Source organism: Rhincodon typus, chromosome 6, assembly GCF_021869965.1.
Source record: "Rhincodon typus isolate 14 chromosome 6, sRhiTyp1.1, whole genome shotgun sequence".
In the NCBI taxonomy this organism is placed as follows: Eukaryota; Metazoa; Chordata; class Chondrichthyes; order Orectolobiformes; family Rhincodontidae; genus Rhincodon; species Rhincodon typus.
Window position 1 is genome coordinate 28,061,824 of NC_063337.1, and position 18,564 is coordinate 28,080,387.

At 40.4% G+C, this 18,564-nt stretch overlaps 1 protein-coding gene across 1 annotated transcript in view; it reads right to left on the bottom strand.

Annotated features, from left to right (window-relative positions):
* The window catches only part of nbeaa (neurobeachin a), an 831,637-nt gene that overhangs the window by 504,897 nt on the left and 308,176 nt on the right, over positions 1-18,564 (bottom strand). The window contains exon 30 of the mRNA XM_048597909.1: positions 12,874-13,312. Coding sequence (XP_048453866.1) covers positions 12,874-13,312 — 439 coding nt within the window. The remainder of the gene's footprint in view (positions 1-12,873; positions 13,313-18,564) is intronic.

Sequence of the window (18,564 nt, forward strand, 5' to 3'; positions counted from 1 at the left end):
AACCAACATGAATTATGATCACCCACACCAGAAAAATGTCCCACAGCAACTTTGTGAAATGCTTTACCCTGGGAATAGGGAAGCAATGTACCATTCTGGAGTCACGTCAATGGTCAGAGAAACGCTTGTCAGAACCCTTGAGTATGGAATTTCCTGTCACTATTGCTCTTCTTTCTTTGTCTTTCATCTCCTCCCTTCTCTGTACAGCTGTGGTGCCACTGGTTTGACTCTGGTTGCACTCTCCTGAGGAACCATTGCTTCACCGGTATTCAAAAGTAGAATACAAATTAGCATGGAAGACAGACTCAGCGGACTCCTAAAATGCCAATCAGCTTTCTTTAGAATTTCTAGCGGTCACCCATTCCCCCTTTGTCAGTATAGTTCTAACCTGACACATCATAAACTTTCTATCCATATGGTCTTCTGCTTTGTGAATAAACAACAGTGATTCTAGTTGCCTCTCAATGCCCAAAACTTAGCGTTCAAAGCTTTGCAGCTTGATACATAGCATGTCTATGACCTCACAAAACAGAATGTACACTTCGCTTGGCTAAACTGATCTCCAATCCTGTAACTTTAAAACCTATTGCAACTCACAAGTACTCTTCAATCAATTTTTCCTTCTGAACCAAAGTTACAAACAAGTCCAGGTGGCTGAAAAAGATATAATAAAGAAGTATCTCCACCCAGCCCCTCATTGATCTCACTCAATGCTCTGTACAACCAAAGCAGTATTGAAGGAGGCCTCTATTTATGCTTTGTGAAAATAACTCAGGCTTAAAAATACTGTTGAAGTCAGCCACTAATTACCTAGCTACAGCTTCTCAGAGCTTGTATATCCCAATTTAAGGCTGTAGTACAACAACTTCTCTTAATTTGGGCAATCAGTTATTTGCCAAATCAAAGCAAAAAAGGCTTCAAATAAAAAAAAACTGACTCTCACATTCACTAGCTCAGATTGCAGACACTTCTGAGGGGGACCCCTTCTTATGCTTGTGAAAACAAGTTTAAAATGAACAATTCAAGCTAGCCACTAATTAATCAGTTACAATTTCTCTGAGCTCCATAATTTATAACTAATGAGGATAAGGGGCTGATAATATTTAAAACTGTGAGGAACAGAAAAACAAAGTCTTCACTCAAAGGACTATGGATCTTTGAAATATTCTCCCCTGGAGGGCTGTAGGTGTGCCATCATTGAATATACTTAATTAAGATTAAGCTAGACAGGCCTATCAGGTAGTTAAGGCATATGGGAAGCAGGCTGGAAAGTGGGTTGAAAATCAAAATCAGCCATGTCTATAATCAATGCTGGAGGTGGTTCAGGGTCATATGGTCTTCTCCTTCTCCTGTTTCTTAAGCTTGATGAAACTGACATATGCTTAGTCGACATGGCACCACTGAGATTACATTAGCATGGATTCATCTTTAAAAACTGAGACAGTTAGAATAAGCAGCTCATTCTTGAATTGGCAGTTTGTAGCTTGTGAGATGATACAATGATCAGTACTATTCATAATATGTTTCAATTTTTTTTGAACCAACTTCTGTTGGAACTCACTGCCTGAAACAGTAGTAGAGACAGCAACCCTCACTGCATCTGAAATATACTTGGATATGCACTTGAAGTGCCATAGCCAACAGGGTTATTGATTTAGAGATAGTAGCAACTGCAGATGCTGGAGAATCTGAGATAACAAGGTGCAGAGCTGGATGAACACAGCAGGCCAAGCAGCATCACAGGAGCAGGAAAGCTGACGTTTCGGGCCTAGGCCCTTCTTCAGAAATGGGGGAGGGGAAGGGGGTTCTGAAATAAATAGGGAGAGAAGAGGACGCGGAAAGAAGATGAATAGAGGAGAAGATAGGTGGAGAGGAGACAGACAGGTCAAAGAGGCGGGGATGGGGCCAGTAAAGGTGAGTGTAGGTGGGGAGTTAGGGAGGGGATAGGTCAGTCCAGGGAGGACGGACAGGTCAAGGGGGCGGGATGAGGTTAATAGGTAGGAGATGGGGGTGGGGCTTGAGGTGGGAGGAGGGGATAGGTGGGAGGAAGGACAGGTTAGGGAGGCGGGGACGAGCTGGGCTGGTTTTGGAATGCGGTCAGGGGAGGGGAGATTTTGAAGCTTGTGAAGTCCACATTGATACCATTGGGCTGCAGGGTTCCCAAGTGAAATATGAGGTGCTGTTCCTGCAACCTTCGGGTGGCATCGTTGTGGCACTGCAGGAGGCCCAGGATGGACATGTCATCTGAGAAATGGGAGGGGGAGTTGAAATGGTTCACGACTGGGAGGTGCAGTTGTTTAGTGCGAACTGAGCGTAGGTGTTCCGCAAAGCGGTCCCCAAGCCTCCGCTTGGTTTCCCCGATGTAGAGGAGGCCACAACGGCAACAGCGGATACAGTATACCACATTAGCAGATGTGCAGTTGAACATCTGCTCGATGTGGAAAGTCTTCTTGGGGCCTGGGATGGGGATGAGGGGGGAGGTGTAGGGGCAGGTGTAGCACTTCCTGCGGTTGCAGGGAAAAGTGCCGGGTGTGGTGGGGCTGGAGGGGAGTGTGGAGCGGATAAGGGAGTCCCGGAGAGAGTGGTCCCTCCGGAAAGCAGATAAGGGTGGGGAGGGAAAAATATCTTTGGTGGTGGGGTCGGATTGCAGATGGCGGAAGTGTCGGAGGATGATGCGTTGGATCCAGAGGTTGGTGGGGTGGTACGTGAGGACGAGGGGGATTCTGCTTTTGTTGTTATTGCGGGGACGGGGTGTGAGGGATGAGTTGCAGGAAATGCAGGCGACATGGTTGAGGGCGTTCTCGACCACTGAGGGAGGGAAGTTGCAGTCCTTGAAAAACGAAGACATCTGAGATGTACGGGATGAATGCCTCATCCTGGGAGCAGATGCGGCGGAGGCAAAGGAATTGGGAATAGGGGATGGTGTTTTTGCAGGAAGGTGGGTGGGAAGAGGTGTATTCTAGGTAGCGGTGGGAGTCAGTGGGCTTGAAATGGATATCGGTTTCTCTAGGTGGTTGCTAGAGATGGAAACAGAGAGGTCCAGGAAGGAGAGAGAGGTATCAGAGATGGTCCAGGTGAACTTAAGGTTGGGTTGGAAGGTGTTGCTGAAGTGGATGAACTGTTCGAGCTCCTCATGGGAGCACGAGGCGGCGCCGATACGGTCATCAATGTAACGGAGGAAGAGGTGGGGTTTAGGGCCAGTGCAGCTACGGAAGAGGGATTGTTCCACGTAACTTACAAAGAGGCAGGCATAGCTTGGACTCATGCGGGTACCCATGGCCACCCCCTTTGTCTGTAGGACGTGGGAGGAATTGAAAGAGAACTTGTTGAGGGTGAGGACGAGCTCGGCTAAGCGGATGAGGGTGTCAGTGGATGGGGACTGGTCGGGCCTGCGGGATAGGAAGAAGCGGAGGGCCTTTAGGCCATCTGCATGGGGAATGCAGGTGTATAGGGACTGGACGTCCATGGTAAAGATGAGGTGTTGGAGACCAGGGAATTAGAAGTTTTGGAGGAGGTGGAGGGCTTGGGTGGTGTCACGGACGTAGGTAGGGAGTTCCTGGACCAAGGGGGAGAAAATGGAGTCAAGATAGGTGGAGATAAGTTCGGTAGGGCAGGAGCAAGCGGAGACAATGGGTCAACCAGGGCAGTCAGGTTTGTGGACTTTGGGAAGGAGATAAAAGCGGGCGGTGCGGGGTTGGGGAACGATGAGGTTGGAGGCTGTGGGTGGGATGTCACCTGAGGTGATGAGGTTGTGGATGGTTTGGGAGATGATGGTTTGGTGGTCGGGGGTGTGGTCATGATCAAGGGGGCGGTAGGAGGAGGTGTCAGAGAGTTGGCGCCTGGCCTCGGCGATGTAGAGGTCAGGGCGCCATACTACAACTACGCCTCCCTTGTCCGCGGGTTTTATGGTGAGGTTGGGATTGGAGTGGAGGGAGCAGAGGGCTGCACATTCTGTGGGGGAGAGGTTGGAGTGGGTGAGAGGGGTGGAGAGGTTGAGGTGATTGATGTCACGACGGCAGTTGGAGATGAAGAGGTTGAGGGAGGGTAGGAGGCCTTGGGGTGGTGTCCAGGAGGAGGGAGTGTGTTGGAGGCGGGAGAAGGGGGCAGTAGGGGGAGGGGTCGGCTCACGGTTAACTGTTTTGTTCTTGATTTGTTTCTTTCGGGTTCAATATGTTCAAGTTTGTGAATGGTGATGGACTGAGATCATCAGTCATTTTCTCCAAAATAATGAAATCAGTGGGAGTGAATAGATCAAATATAATCTTATTGAATGGCAAAACAGTTTTCAAGGGCCACTTGGACTATTCTTGCTCTAATTTTTCATGTTCTTTTCAATGAGGAATAATGCCAACTGTGCGGTATTTGGATAAAATGAGATCAGCAAAATTATTGAGGCATGGAAAGTGTTATAATATTAATGATAAAGCCTGGATACCTTGGGTAGAATGCTGCCCCCAATTCCTCCAGCTTTGCTAGCCTAGGGCCTTCCTAGTAGTTTGTAGTGAAGGATGAACCACAAATAGGTCTCAGCAGAAAAGACACTTATTTCAGGAACAAGATAAGATTTACTGTATCTTAATAACTATGTACAGGCTACATTATACTAATGGTTATATCATACTGATATAATATGATGAATAGAAACCATGATTGTCTCTGGCACAACTGCCCAGAACTGCCTCAAAATGCCCAATGGTCCACACAGTGGCAGTGTTATATATCAGAGTGGGCAGAACTTCAGCTTAGCTCCTTGGATAACCCTTTCATATTGATCATCTTACACAACAGAAACCACTAAGAAGAATGGACTAATGTGTGTTCTCATGTAAGAGTTTCTTTAAAGTAACTTCAAAGTAACTAAAAAGTAACTTTGAAGTCATTTTCAAAAGCATTCATTTTGGACGGGGGAGGCGCGTGATGCAAGTAACCAGTGCGAGAGGAAAGCAGTGAACTCAGTATAAAGCAGCATGAGAGAAGAGCGGTAAACTCACGATTTAAAAAAAACACGAGGAGAGTAGTGAATTCAGTGAAATAGTCCTGGGGGGTAGTTGGCACAGTTGAAAGAGTGCTAGCAGTATGTGTCTTTAAAGAGCTCTAAATTAGAAAGAATACAGAATACAGTCAGGTGAAGGCTTTACTTTTATTTTGTTTTTACTAATTAAACAGTTGCAGTCTATTAGAGTAAACAAAATAAGGCAAGAACTTTGAACTGTAATGGGAGTGTTTGGAGTAGATAAAGTCCTTTGCATAATTAGTATTCTCTAAACGGAGTAACCAATAATCGTAAACTAAAGGGAAGTCATGCCAGCAGAGCTTGAACCCATGATATGCTCCTCCTGCACTCTGTGGGAAGTCATGGACACTTCCAATGTCCCTATTGACTATGTGTGCAGAAACAGTGCCCTGCTACAGCTATTGCTATTGCATTTCAGAGCTGGAACTGCGGATGGACTCACTGTGGGGTGTCCATGGTCAGCACATTCAAGTGAGGTGGTCACAACACAGATAAAGACTGAACAGGCAGAAAGGTATGGGTGACCACCAGGCAAACTAAAGGAAGGCAGGTAATGCTGGAGACCGCTGTGGACCTTCTCTAAACAGATATATCAATTTGGACTCTGTTAGGCGAAACGACTTCTCAGGAAATAGCGGAGGGAGGACCATAGCACCATGGATGGCTCTGTTGCTCAAGACAGGAGGAAGAAGAGTGATAGGGCTACAGGGCTTCATTAGGAAGGAGAACAGACAGGCATTTCTGCAGCCACAAAAGAAATACCGGCATAGTATATTGTGTCCCTGGTGCCAGAGTCCAGGGGGTCTTGAAGAGGTTGCAGGGCATTCAGAAGAGGAAGAGTGAAGATCAAGTCATCATAGTTCATATGTGAATGAACAATATAGGGAAACAGAAAAGCTGATTATAGGGGGTCAGGACAAAAATTAAAAAGCAGGTCCTCTAAGGTAGTAATCTCAGGATTACTACCAATGCCACCTGCTAGCGAGCTTAAAAATAACAGGATACATCAGATGAATACATGGCCAAAGAATTGGTGAATGGCACAAAGATTCAGTTTCCTGAGAATATGGGTATTGGTTCTGAGGAGGGTGGTTGCATTTAGGCCAAACTAGGAACAATGTTCTCAACAGGCTGCTAGCGAGTGCTGCCAGGGAAGGTTTAGACTTGAATGGGAACCTGAGCAGGAAGACAGAGCAGTGGGAACAAGGATAGAAACAAAAGAGAAAAAAAAGAGTAGAAAAAGTGGAAGGCAGAAAACCAAATGACTTCATAATGTAAAATAAAATTAAAATGACCAACAATATTAATAAGCAAAGCCTAAAGGCATTGTATTTTAATATCTGGAGCATTCACAACAAGGTAGATGAATAAATAGCAAAACTGGATATACACAATTATGGTATATAGTTACAATTACAAAGAGATAGCTGCAGGGTGATGAAGGATGGGAACTGAACATCCAACATTATTCAATATTTAGGAAGGACAGACAAATACGAAAGCAGAGATAGTAGGAACTGCAGATGCTGGAGAATCTGAGATAACAAGATGTAGAGCTGGATGAACACAGCAGGCCAAGCAGCATCAGAGGAGCAGGAAGGCTGACGTTTCGGGCCTAGGCCCTTTTTTCTGAAGGGTCTAAGCCCGAAGTGTCAGCCTTCCTGCTCCTCTGATGCTGCTTGGCCTGCTGTGTTCATCCAGCTCTACACGTTGTTATCTCAAATAGGAAAGCAGGTGGGAGCAGCATTGTTAGTAAAGGATCAAATCAAAGCAATAGTGAGGAAGGATAACGGCTCAGAAAATCATGATGTGGAATTTGTATGCGTCGACATGAGAAACACCAAAGGCAGAAAATATTGATGGGGTTGACCACAAGCCTCCAAACAGTAGCAAAGATGTAAGGCAAGACATTAAGCAGGAGACACATGCACAAACGTTACAACTGTAATCATGCGTGACTGTGACCTGAATATAGATTGAACAAACTAAACTAGCAAAACATACTGAGAGGAGGCTTTTCTAAAGTGTATGCGTATGGGCCTCTTCAACGAATATGAGAGAAACCAATTGGAGAGTAGATTATCCCAGGTGAGGTATTGTGCAATGAGAAGGGATTAGTTAACAAATCTTATCCGGACTCAGTTAGTGAAGAGCAACTGTAAACATGTAGAATTTTCCATCAAGGTGGACAGTGAAGACGTTTAATCTGAAACTAGGACCATAAAATAAATAATGGGGACTATAAGGGTATGAGGCACAAAATGAAAATGATAGATTAGGGAACCTTACTAAAAGGGTTGGTGGTAGACAGAAAATGGCTCATACTTAAGCAATGTATGCAAAATTACATCAAATATAAATTTCTATTTGATGCAAAAATTAAACCGAAAAAGTGGCTCAACCATGGCTTACAATAGAAATTAGGGATAGTATTAGATTCACACTGGAGGTGCACAAAATTGCCAGAAACCGCAGCAAGTCTGAGGATTAGGTACAGTTTGGAATTCAGGAGTAGAATATAAAAACATTGATCCAAAGGGGGAAACAGAACATGAGGCTAAACTTCCAGGGCACATGAAAACTGACTGAAAAATCTGTGTGCGCAGAAAATGATTAGCAAATAATAAATGGACGTGCCTTACAATCAGAGATGGGGAAAATTATAATTGGGATCAAAGAAATGGTAAGAATAATTGAAAATATATTGCTTCTGTCTTCATAAAAGATAACACAAATAATTTCCCAGAAATGTTAGGGAACCAAGAGTCTTGTAAGAGAGAGCAATTACAGAAAATTAAAGAAAATGATGCTCGAGAAATTAACGGAGTTCAAGGCTGACAAATTCACAGGGCCTGATAATCTGCACCCCAGAATACCAAAGAAAGGGGAACTGAAAATGTTGGATGCTTTGGTGGTCATCTTCCAAAATTCATTGACTCTGAAGCAGTTCCCACAGATTGTACGATAGCAAATGTAACTCCATTATGTCAAATAGGAGGGAGAGAAAAACAGAGAACTACAGACAGGTTAGCCCATAGAGGGGAAAATGCTAGAGTTTGCTATAAAAGACATGATTACAGTACACTTGGAAAGGATTAATGGAAGTACACAAAGTCAGCACGGGTTTGTGAAAGGAAATCTAATCTACAAGAGTTTTTTGAGGATGTAACTAGTACAACAGATAAAGGGGAATGAGTGGATCTGGATTTCAAAAAGTCATTTGATCAGAGGCTAAGTAGGCAAAATTAAAGCACAAGGGATTGGAGGCAATGTACTGGCATGGATTGAAAGCTGGCTCACAGACCAGAAACAGAGACTGGGAATAAAAGAAGGGTCCCGACCTGAAACGTCAACTTTGCTGCTCCTCTGATGCTGCCTGCCTGCTGTGTTCCTCCAGCTCCACACTGTGTTATCTCTGGGAATAAATGAGTCTTTTTCAAATTATCAGTGCCCCAGCTATTCTTCGCATATGGGGGGGTGTGTGTGTGTGTGTGACACAAATAAGATGGGATTGTGAGTTGCGAGGAGGATTCAAAGAGGCTTCAGGATGATTTTGACGAATTGTGTACGGGCAAACATGTGGCAGTTGCACTGTAACATGGAGAAATGTGAAGTTATACACTTCAATGTGAAAAACCAGAAAGGCAGAGTACTTTTTAAATGATGATATATTGGGAAATGTGGCTGTACAAAGGGATCTAGATGTCCTTGTATACCAGTCAATGAAAGTGAACAGGTGGTGCAGCAAGGAATTATGAAGGCAAATGGTATATTGTTTTCATTGCACAAGGGATAGAGTTCAGAAGAAGGAATGTCTTACTGCAGTTATAAAGGGCCTTGGCAAGAATGCACCTGGTATACTGCATGCAGTTTTGGTCTCTCTACCTATGCACAGATATATTTGCTAGAGGTAGTGCAGGTTCACTAGGCTGATACTGAAGATGGCAGGGTTATTGTATAAGGAGAGATTAGATCAACTAGGCCTTTATTCAACAGAGTTTTGAAGAATGAGAGGAGATCTGATTAAAACTCAAAATTCTAAAAGAGCTAGACAGACTAGATGCAGGGAAGATGTTTCCCCTGGTTGGAGAATCTAAAACCAGGGATCACATTCTCAAGATATGGGGATAGGACATTTAGATAAAAAGTATTTCTTTTTCATTTCAAGACTGGTCAATCTGTGGAATTCACTTCTACAGAAGTCTGAGCCGCTGAGCATATTCAAGAAAGAGATTGATCATTTTTTAGGTATTGAAGACATCAAGGGATATAGAGAGAAAGTAAGAAGGTGGCATTGACAGCCATGATCAAACTGAATGGTAAAGCATACTCGAAGGCCTGAATGGCCACTCCAATTCCTAGTTTATATGTTTCACTTGATGTGCCTTATTATATTTAATCAGGAATATTGAACTAGGATGCGCAATAACCAGTTCTGAGGAAGGGTCACCGGACCCGAAACGTTAACTCTGTTTTCTCCTCCACAGATGCTGCCAGACCTGCTGAGCTCTTCCGGCAACTTTGTTTTTGTGCGCAATAACTACACTGTGTAACACACAGTGGTGAGGTTGAGGTCTTCCACTAAACAGTCAGTAGTCTTAATAATGTGCAAAAAAACCAAGGATACTTCCAAGGGCAGCTCATCACCATCTTCTGCTCAAGGGGAAATATGAAGATGAATAAACGTTGGCACATCCATAACTCATGAATGAGTAATTAAACAAAAATCACTTTGGAAAGAGAAGTAAAAATCTTTTTCCCCATACACATAACTTTTAGTTTGAAATGATATTAAGAACATACGAGACGTTTAGGCCCTTGCGCTTGCTCCTCCCTGTAACATAACTAAGGCTGATACTTTACTTTCAATTCACTTCTGCACCTGATTGCATTTCCTTCAACTACCTTTGAGTTCAAGACTGTTAATTTTGAATGTGGTAAACGACTGATCATCCAGTTTAGACCGTAGATAATTCCAAGGTTCAAAGTTCTTCAGGGAAGAAATTCTACCTTATCCGAGCCTCAAATAGTCCTTACCCTGAGGCTATGCCCCAGTTCGAAACTGTGCAGCCTCCTAAAGCACATACACTTCAAAGAATCACTGCAGATTCTTCAAACTGCTAGGGAATACAGATCCATACTAATCAATTACTCTGTATTGGACCAACCTCTCATCCAGACAACAATCGAACAAATTTTCATTACCCCTCATCCTTTACATACGGAGAGTAAATCTGCATACAATACTCTAGATGTGATCTCATTAAAGGCCATGTACAACTGCATTATGGCTCATTTATGCACATGTAATAAAGGTTAGCAAATGATTTGGTCCTCTTAATCTTTTACTCTATTTGCACATTAACTTTATATTTCCTATACAAGGACATCCAAATCCCTCTGAACACCAACATCTAATAGTTTCATATCATTTAAAAACATTCAGCTTTTCTCTTCTTCCTATTAATGTGAACAACCTCACATTTCTCTCTATTGCATCCCATCTTTCAGCTGCTTGCCCACTCACTTAATCTATTAAACTTCTTTGATTATTCTTTGTGTTCTCCTCGTACAGCTGCCTTTCCCACCTAGTTTTGTATCGTCAGCAAATGAATACACTACATTCAGATGTTGGGGAAAAAAATCAAACCTTGGGATCACTGTTTTTTTTAATTCATTCACAGGATCCAGGCATCACTGGCTAGGCCAGTACTTATTGGCCATCACTAATTTCCCAAAGGGCAGTTAATGGTAGGGTTGTAGATCAGAGAAACGCAGGGGTTCAGGTACATAATTCTTTGAAATTTATGTCGCTGGTAGACAAGGCAGTTTAGTGTGCTTGCTTTCATTGCTCAGGCCTTTGAGTGTAGGAGTTGGGATGTCATGCTATGGTTGTACAGGACATTGGTGAGGCCTCTTCTGGAGTGGACTGTGCAGTTCAGGTCACCCTGCTATAGGAATCGGAGAAGGTTCAGAAAAGATTTACCAAAACGTTGCCAGGAATAGAGGGTTTAAGTTATAAAAATAGGCTGGATGGGCTGGAACTCTTTTCACTTAAGGCTGAGGGGTGATCTTATAGAGGTTTATAAAATTATGAGGAGCATAGATAAGGTGAATAGCAAAGGTCTTTTCCCTCAGGTTGGGGGGATTTCAAAACTTGGGGGCATATTTTTAAGGTGTGAGGAGAAAGATTTAAAAAGGACATGTGGGGCAACTTTTTTTTTGTACACAGAGTGGTTCGTGTGTGGAATGAACTGCCAGAGGGAGTGGTGGATGCAGATATAATTGCTACATTCAAAAGACATTTGGATAAGTACATGAATAGGAAAGGTTTGGAGGGATATGAGCCACATGTAGTCCAGACAAGATAATGACGGCAGTTTCCTTCCCTAAAGGGCATTAGTGAACCAGATGGGTTTTTTCTGACAGTTGGCAACAATATTACGTCATCATTAGACTCTTCATTCAAAATTTTTATTGAATTGCAATTCCACCATTTGCCAAGGCGGGATTTGAACCCCGTTTCTCAGAACATTACCTGGGTCTCTGGATTAATAGTCTAGTGATAATACCAGTACACAATCGCCTCCCCAACATCATATTGTGTATGGTAGTGAAGAGAACTAATAACTGGAAAAGAAGAGATTTTACTTTCGAAGTACATATGAGAATATATCAAGTGTATCTGGCTTTACACATTTCCATTGCTTGAATCATTCAGGAATTTATTACTTTGCAAATCCTGCTGTACTAACACAAACTGGAAAGAGAATGGAATGTGATGGTCAAAGAATATAATTCCAGCAGCGTAACAGGCAGAATCGTTCCCGAAAACATACTAAAATTAAAATGGTGAATGTACACCCTAATGCAAGTGTAAAATTCAATGTCTGTGACTTGTTTTATTCAAAAGATACAGCATTCCAAGTTAGACTGAGAACTTTCCAGGAGATTTTGTTTCAAGTGAGTACAGTATCTGCTTTGGAATCTGGAAATTTATCACAGAAATACTCTTTTAAACTATTTCCCCATATTTCAATGCCTGAGAAATTCAACCAAACTTAGATTAGCATTTTGTGCAACTCTACATTTTCAACTAACTGCATTTATTTAAAAGATAAACCAGAAACTATCTAGAAAATTGTCTAAAATGAATAAGAGCAGACTCCACATTTGAAACCAAATGTAGCATACCTAATGAATGCAAAAAATTACAATAGAGAATGTTCTCTAAAGATTTTTTTTAAATTATTAAAAGTGCCATCATGGGAATTTGGATCTTCTTTGACTAGAAATCTGTTTAGACTCTTCATAATATAATTACATCTTGCTAAAGACAGATGAGGCACCAGGAATCTAATATATTTAAACTAATTGAAAAATTCAGTTGACCAGAAGCACAAGAGAGTGGGGTCTCTTAAAGGCCGATCAAAGGTTTGGACATTGAAGAGAAATTTTTGATGTTGTCACTCTCAATCGCTTGAATGCCTGATAGACAAACAGATCCTTCTGTCTCCCTGGCAGTTCATTTCACTGGCAGGTGGCAAACAATTAGACACACCAATTTGTGCCTCGTGATGACATTAAACCATGAAACAAAGTTGTATGTGGAGCTCAGTGATTTGTGTGAAAGCATTTCAAAAATAATACACTTTGCAGTGGCAACTCATTTCAAGCTGCCACCTCCCATTATGCCTTTGAGCTGTGAAGACGACAGGCTTGGGTTATGTGATACTGCTGTTCAATCTGCCTCTGAACCCCCTGGAGACCTCTCCGCCTCTCACCAATATCACCTTATCACTCACATTCATAAATACTCTGGTTGGTGAATAAATTAAAACAACATCGAGGCTTTTCACCTGTCAAAGGAATGAAACTGCATTGGAAGAATAGTCTGAGCTTCTCTTTTCACAGTTGGATCAGGGTATGATACAGGTTCAGGTCCAGATTCTGCACGCTCCATAGGTGCTGCAACAAGGCTTTTCAGAATTTCCTTGACATTCATGCCTTTTCCTTGACTGACACTCGTTACAGATGAACTTGGTTTCAGCACTTCAATTGGGCTCTCAGCTAAGCTTTCTTGGGATTTCTTTACTTCGGAGGACAAGGAAGATAAAAGTTCACTCATTGTATCTGGCACAGTTGCTGTTTCCAAATCAGAGCCATTCATAACACCAGTTATTTGCTCCTCTCCAATTCCTGAATCAGTATGTGGAATAGAGCTTTCAACTTGTATATCTTCAATTGGTGTTAGAATTTCTTTTTCTTTGTTGCCTTCAGGGAAAGTAACAGGATTCTCTGTAAAATAAATAAATACACTAAAAAATCAATTATCAAACTTGGGAGAGTCATAAGACTGCAGTTAAACTATGTTCTCATCTTAACATTCAAAAGATCTCTTCTTATTGTTGACTGCGGAAAAAGTACATTTAAACAACAAAAGCAAAAATTTTGAAGATCCTACATAAACGGTTAATAACCCAAACAAAATACAAAACTACAGATAGTTTTAAATGTATTTTTCAAATAATGGTTTTCAACTGGAAATTTTGAGCAAAATGTGAAAGCAAGCTTTTCCTTTAGCATTATATGCAAGCAAATACTCTTTGCCAGGGTTCTACATAATTTCAATGTCAGCCAAACATCTGCAATCTGATAGCAGTGTTCCTTTACACTCCTGAAAGCATGAAACTGCATGTAGATAATGGAAAAATATTACTTCTTTAACCAGATTAGACAGGAAAAATAATGTTTTTGATTATTATCGAATTGCACGTTGCAACTTCTAATATTTGAACAGGCATTTCAGTGAGCAGATAGCATTTTAATTGCTTCAGTTCTTTAGCATATTGCTGCAATTGAGGCAAGTTCACCATTAACCCACTTATCAAGTGGAAATGCTGCACTAAAGTGGCTCTATCATGACATTGTTAGATACCATTGAAAATTACTGACTCTATTTTTAAAAACATCACGTTATTAACATTTGTTACACTTCACAAATTAACATTAAATAAACTAATTCTTAAAAAAATCTTGTATTTATTTCCATCTTTCTGGAACATTGCTTGCATTTGTTTAATTAAATAAGAAGTACCCCAGGATAGCTGCTTCTTAAATAAAACCTACCTTATGTGGAGAATGCAGATGCATGAATATAACACTGTAAATAGTCAAATAATTCACAAGTGGTGTATGTTTTTAGCTACTAAGTGGAATTATTTATCATATATCAGTAATACATTTACTTAAACATTGAGATGTATTTATACTAAATGCTTAGTTATGATTCTAAGTCTAATCTATATTTGTCAATCTGTTGAAATATTTTTCTTGTCATCACAGTTCCTACTACTTGTTGTAAAATAAGCAACAAATTAATTTGGAACACAGCGCCACTTAAACAATACTTAAAATGAAAAAAAAAGTGAAAATCAAAAATTTCCCAACAGGAAAGAAATGCAGTTATAAGCTTAAAATAATGTTAAATATAAAAAAGGTGTCAATTTAATTCAATGTGAAAATCCTTCTAAAAATTTTGCATCGAGTTTGAATTCGACAGGAATTAAATGAATGTCTATTTGGTAAATCTTCATGCTATATAAAAAGTATTTCTTCAGAAAGAAAGGTAGCTTTGCACACTTATGTTCTGGTACTTATATATTTAATGACTGAAGTTTTAGACTGCTTTAACTTGACTTCTTTTAATCTTAAACAATTGAAAGAGTAATAACATTTAGATTTATTTAAGACTCTTAAGTGAGAATTAATTCACATTCTCTGGAAATCTTGAGAGTCTTGAGTCATGAAATTGACTTCAACATTTCAACAACTTGCATTTAGTGTTGTTTTTGAAGTATCATATGCCATAGCATAACCACAAAAGAACATAACATTATGAAATAACAGAACTGAAATACTCACACAGCAAATTCCCAATTTCTGACAGAATATCAGATTAAGCTCTGAAGAGTGTTTCACAATAGTCTGATAAATACTGATTTCAATTTACGGATGAAGAAAATTTAAGCAATAATGTCTGAGTATCACAATTCTCTCTTTTTAAAAGATTGCTAACAATAAAGCTTAATTTTACAAAATAGCTTTTGAAACTGTCTAAATCCAAACCGTGTTAATGTTAAACCTTTATGATTAGGATTTTTTCCTACATTTTTCCCTCCTTATCTACAAGAAAGTAGTGAAAAAACAGACAAGTCTATTTTAGTTTTACCTCTCTGCACAAAGCTTACGACTCTTTATTTACACACAAAAGCAGCAGGATGTTGTGCAACTTTTACAATTCAGCAATAACAATTTTCGTGCTTACTAGTTTTCAAAAAAGGTATTTTGTCGTACAATATTTGCATGTGAAAAAGTAGGATCTGTAGAATACCAAATGTATTCCTTAATCTTTCAACACAAAACTGTTTTTTTGAAACTTTGTTCAAGGGATTCAACAGAAGCTTTTAACAGTACAATTGTTTTCTACATGATTTTAAATAGTACCCATTTCAAATTTAAATTTAAATTTTGACATGCCAATTGCTTTTCTGGCCTTCCTTTCTGAAAGAAGCATTCCTGCTAGGGTATCATTCTTGGAGTATTTGATTTTTCTGCAGATGCACATTTTGTCCGTGGCAGTAAGCTAATCATAAAGGCGCTCTGGTTTATTTGGGTTCTACTGTCCCCTCATTTCTATGATTTCTATGAAATCACTAACAAAGACATGCAGCCAGAATTAGGTCAATTTGGGCCTGTCAGACCATTCTGTCTATCTATGCATTGAGGCAGGTGTAGTGCCATATTGAATATCATTCAATAAGAATTTAAGTGAAACAATGTAATCGACAAGTTAATAGCAGATTTCACAACTAGTGAAACATTTATTGCTATAAGAAACATAAGAAATAGGAGCAGGAGTAGGCCATCTGACCCCTCGAGCCTGCTCTGCCATTCAGCAAGATCGTGGTTGATCTTTTCATAGACTCAGCTCTACTTGCCCACCCAGTCACTGTAACCCTTAATTTTTTTACTGTTCAGTAATCTGTCTTTGCCTTAAAAACATTCAATGAGGTAACCTCAACTGCTTCACCAGGCACAGAATTCCACAGATTCATAACCCTTTGGGAGAAGAAGTTCCTCCTCAACTTAGTCCTAAAGCTACACCCCCTTATTTTGAGGCTATTCCCCCTAATTCTAGTTTCACCTGCCAGTGGAAAAAACCTCCATGCTTCTATCTTATCTAATACCCTTCATAGTTTTATATGTTTCTATAATATCACCCCTCATTCTTCTAAATTCCAATGAGTACAGTCCCAGTCTACTCGATCTCTCCTCATAAGCCAATCCTCTCAACTCTGTAATCAAAGTGAACCTCCTCTGCACCTCTGCAGTACCAGTACATCCTTTCTCAAGTAAGGAGCCCAAAACTTTTCACAGTAATCCGGTTGTGGCCTCACCAACACCCTATACTGCTGCAGCATAACCTCTCTACTTTTGAACTCCATCCCTCTAGCAATGAAAGACAATATTCCATTTGCCTTCTTAATCACCTGCTGCACCTGCAAACCAACATTTTGTGATTCATGCACAAGGACACCCATGGTCCCTCTGCACAGCACCATCCTGCAACTTTTCTCATTTAAATAATAGTCCATATTGCTGTTATTCCTACCAAAATGGACGATCTCACATTTACCGACATTGTACTCCATCTGCCCGACCCTTGCCTACTCACTTAACCTACCTATATCCCTCTGCAGACTTTCAGTATCCTCTGGACATTTTGCTCTACCAATCATTTTTGTGTCATCTGCGAACTTTGATACACTTGGTCCCCAACTCTAAATGATTTGTGTAAATTGTAAACAATTGCGGTCCCAACACTGATCCCAACATGAGGCACACCACTAGCCACTGATCCACAACCAGAAAAACACCCATTTATCCCCACTCTTTGCTTTCTGTTAGTTAACCAATCCTCCATCCATACTAATACAGTACTCGCAACGCTGTGTACTTTTATGTTATGCAGCAGCCTTTTGTGCAGCACCTTGTTGAATTCCTTCTGGAAATCCAGATACACCACACCCACCAGTTCTCCACTGTCCACTACACTCATATTGTCCTCAAAGAATTCCAGTAAATTAGTTAAACATGACCTGCCTTTTACGAACCTATATTGCATCTGCCCGATGGGACAATGTGTTTCAGATGTCTCACTATTTCTTCCTTAGTGACTGATTCAAGCATTTTCCCCACAACAGAAGTTACACTAATGGGCTAAAGTTACCTGCCTTTTGTCTACCTCCTTTTTTAAACAGTGGCATCACAGTTGCTGTCTTCCCAACTGCCAGAACTGTAGCAGAGTCCAGCAAATTTTGATAAATGACCACGAGCACATTTGCTATTTTCCCCATCATCTCTTTTAGTACCCTGGGATGCATTCAATCAGGGCCAGGAGACTTGTCTACATTTAGACCCATCAACTTGTCCAACACTACCTCTTTAGTGACAGCAATCATTTCTAGGTCCTCACCTGCCATAGCTTCCTTGCTATCAATTTTTGGCATGTTATTTGTGTCTTCCACTGTGAAGACAGACACAAAATGCCATGAATGTCTAATGACTAGAAATGTATAAATATTTAAGTGTCCGATATAGAAAATTAATCTGCATTTAAAGTATAGTCACACTTCTGTATATTTAGTAGAATTACTTAGAAGAATTTGGTACCCTTAAGCAAAAATAATAAAAATAATAGTTTAGTTATTGTGCAACGTTATGTAATGGTACCTGAAGCACCTGTTTAGATAATAGTGTTCTGACATGTTTTGCATGTATGAAGCAATTTGGAACTGTGACAAGATCCAAAGAATATGTAAAATCAGATTGAGCGAGCCACAAAGAAATGGTGGTTTGAGGGTTTTGAGATAAAGTTTTAAATACATTGTTTTTAATAATTTTATACTGAACTGAACATACAACAGCACATAGAAATATGAAAAATTATAAGATGATGGCATAAAGTGAGTCTGAGATACTGCTATTCATGTTCTTAGTTGATAGACCAAATCCCTTAGAACCATAGAAAAGTTGCAGTACAGAACAAGGCCATTTAGCCCATTGTGCTTCCTTTCATTCCTTTTTCATTTAAATGGGATGAAAACATTTTTTTCTGTGCCAATCTCCTGAAAATGTTGACACCATATGTAGTATATTACATGACAAAGAGGCACCCTTTAATACATTAACTCGAATAATGGATCATTTGTCATCTGTGAACCCAGGCATCTTCTGTTGGCTGGTTACTTGGCTATTAGGGATGTTATAATTACAGTCCGATCACAAATCCACACAAGTTCACATGAAACATAGATCCCAGAACAGCAATTAGCAATAGCAGTCAAAACTTCAATTTTGTTAACAGCAATGTAAAGTATGACGTCTTTAATTGTGTTTACATCAGGATGTTAACAATACTGCAAGACATTTGTATTTCGTATGCTACATCTGCTGGTTTTAAATTCAGTGTTAAAGCCCAATTTCAC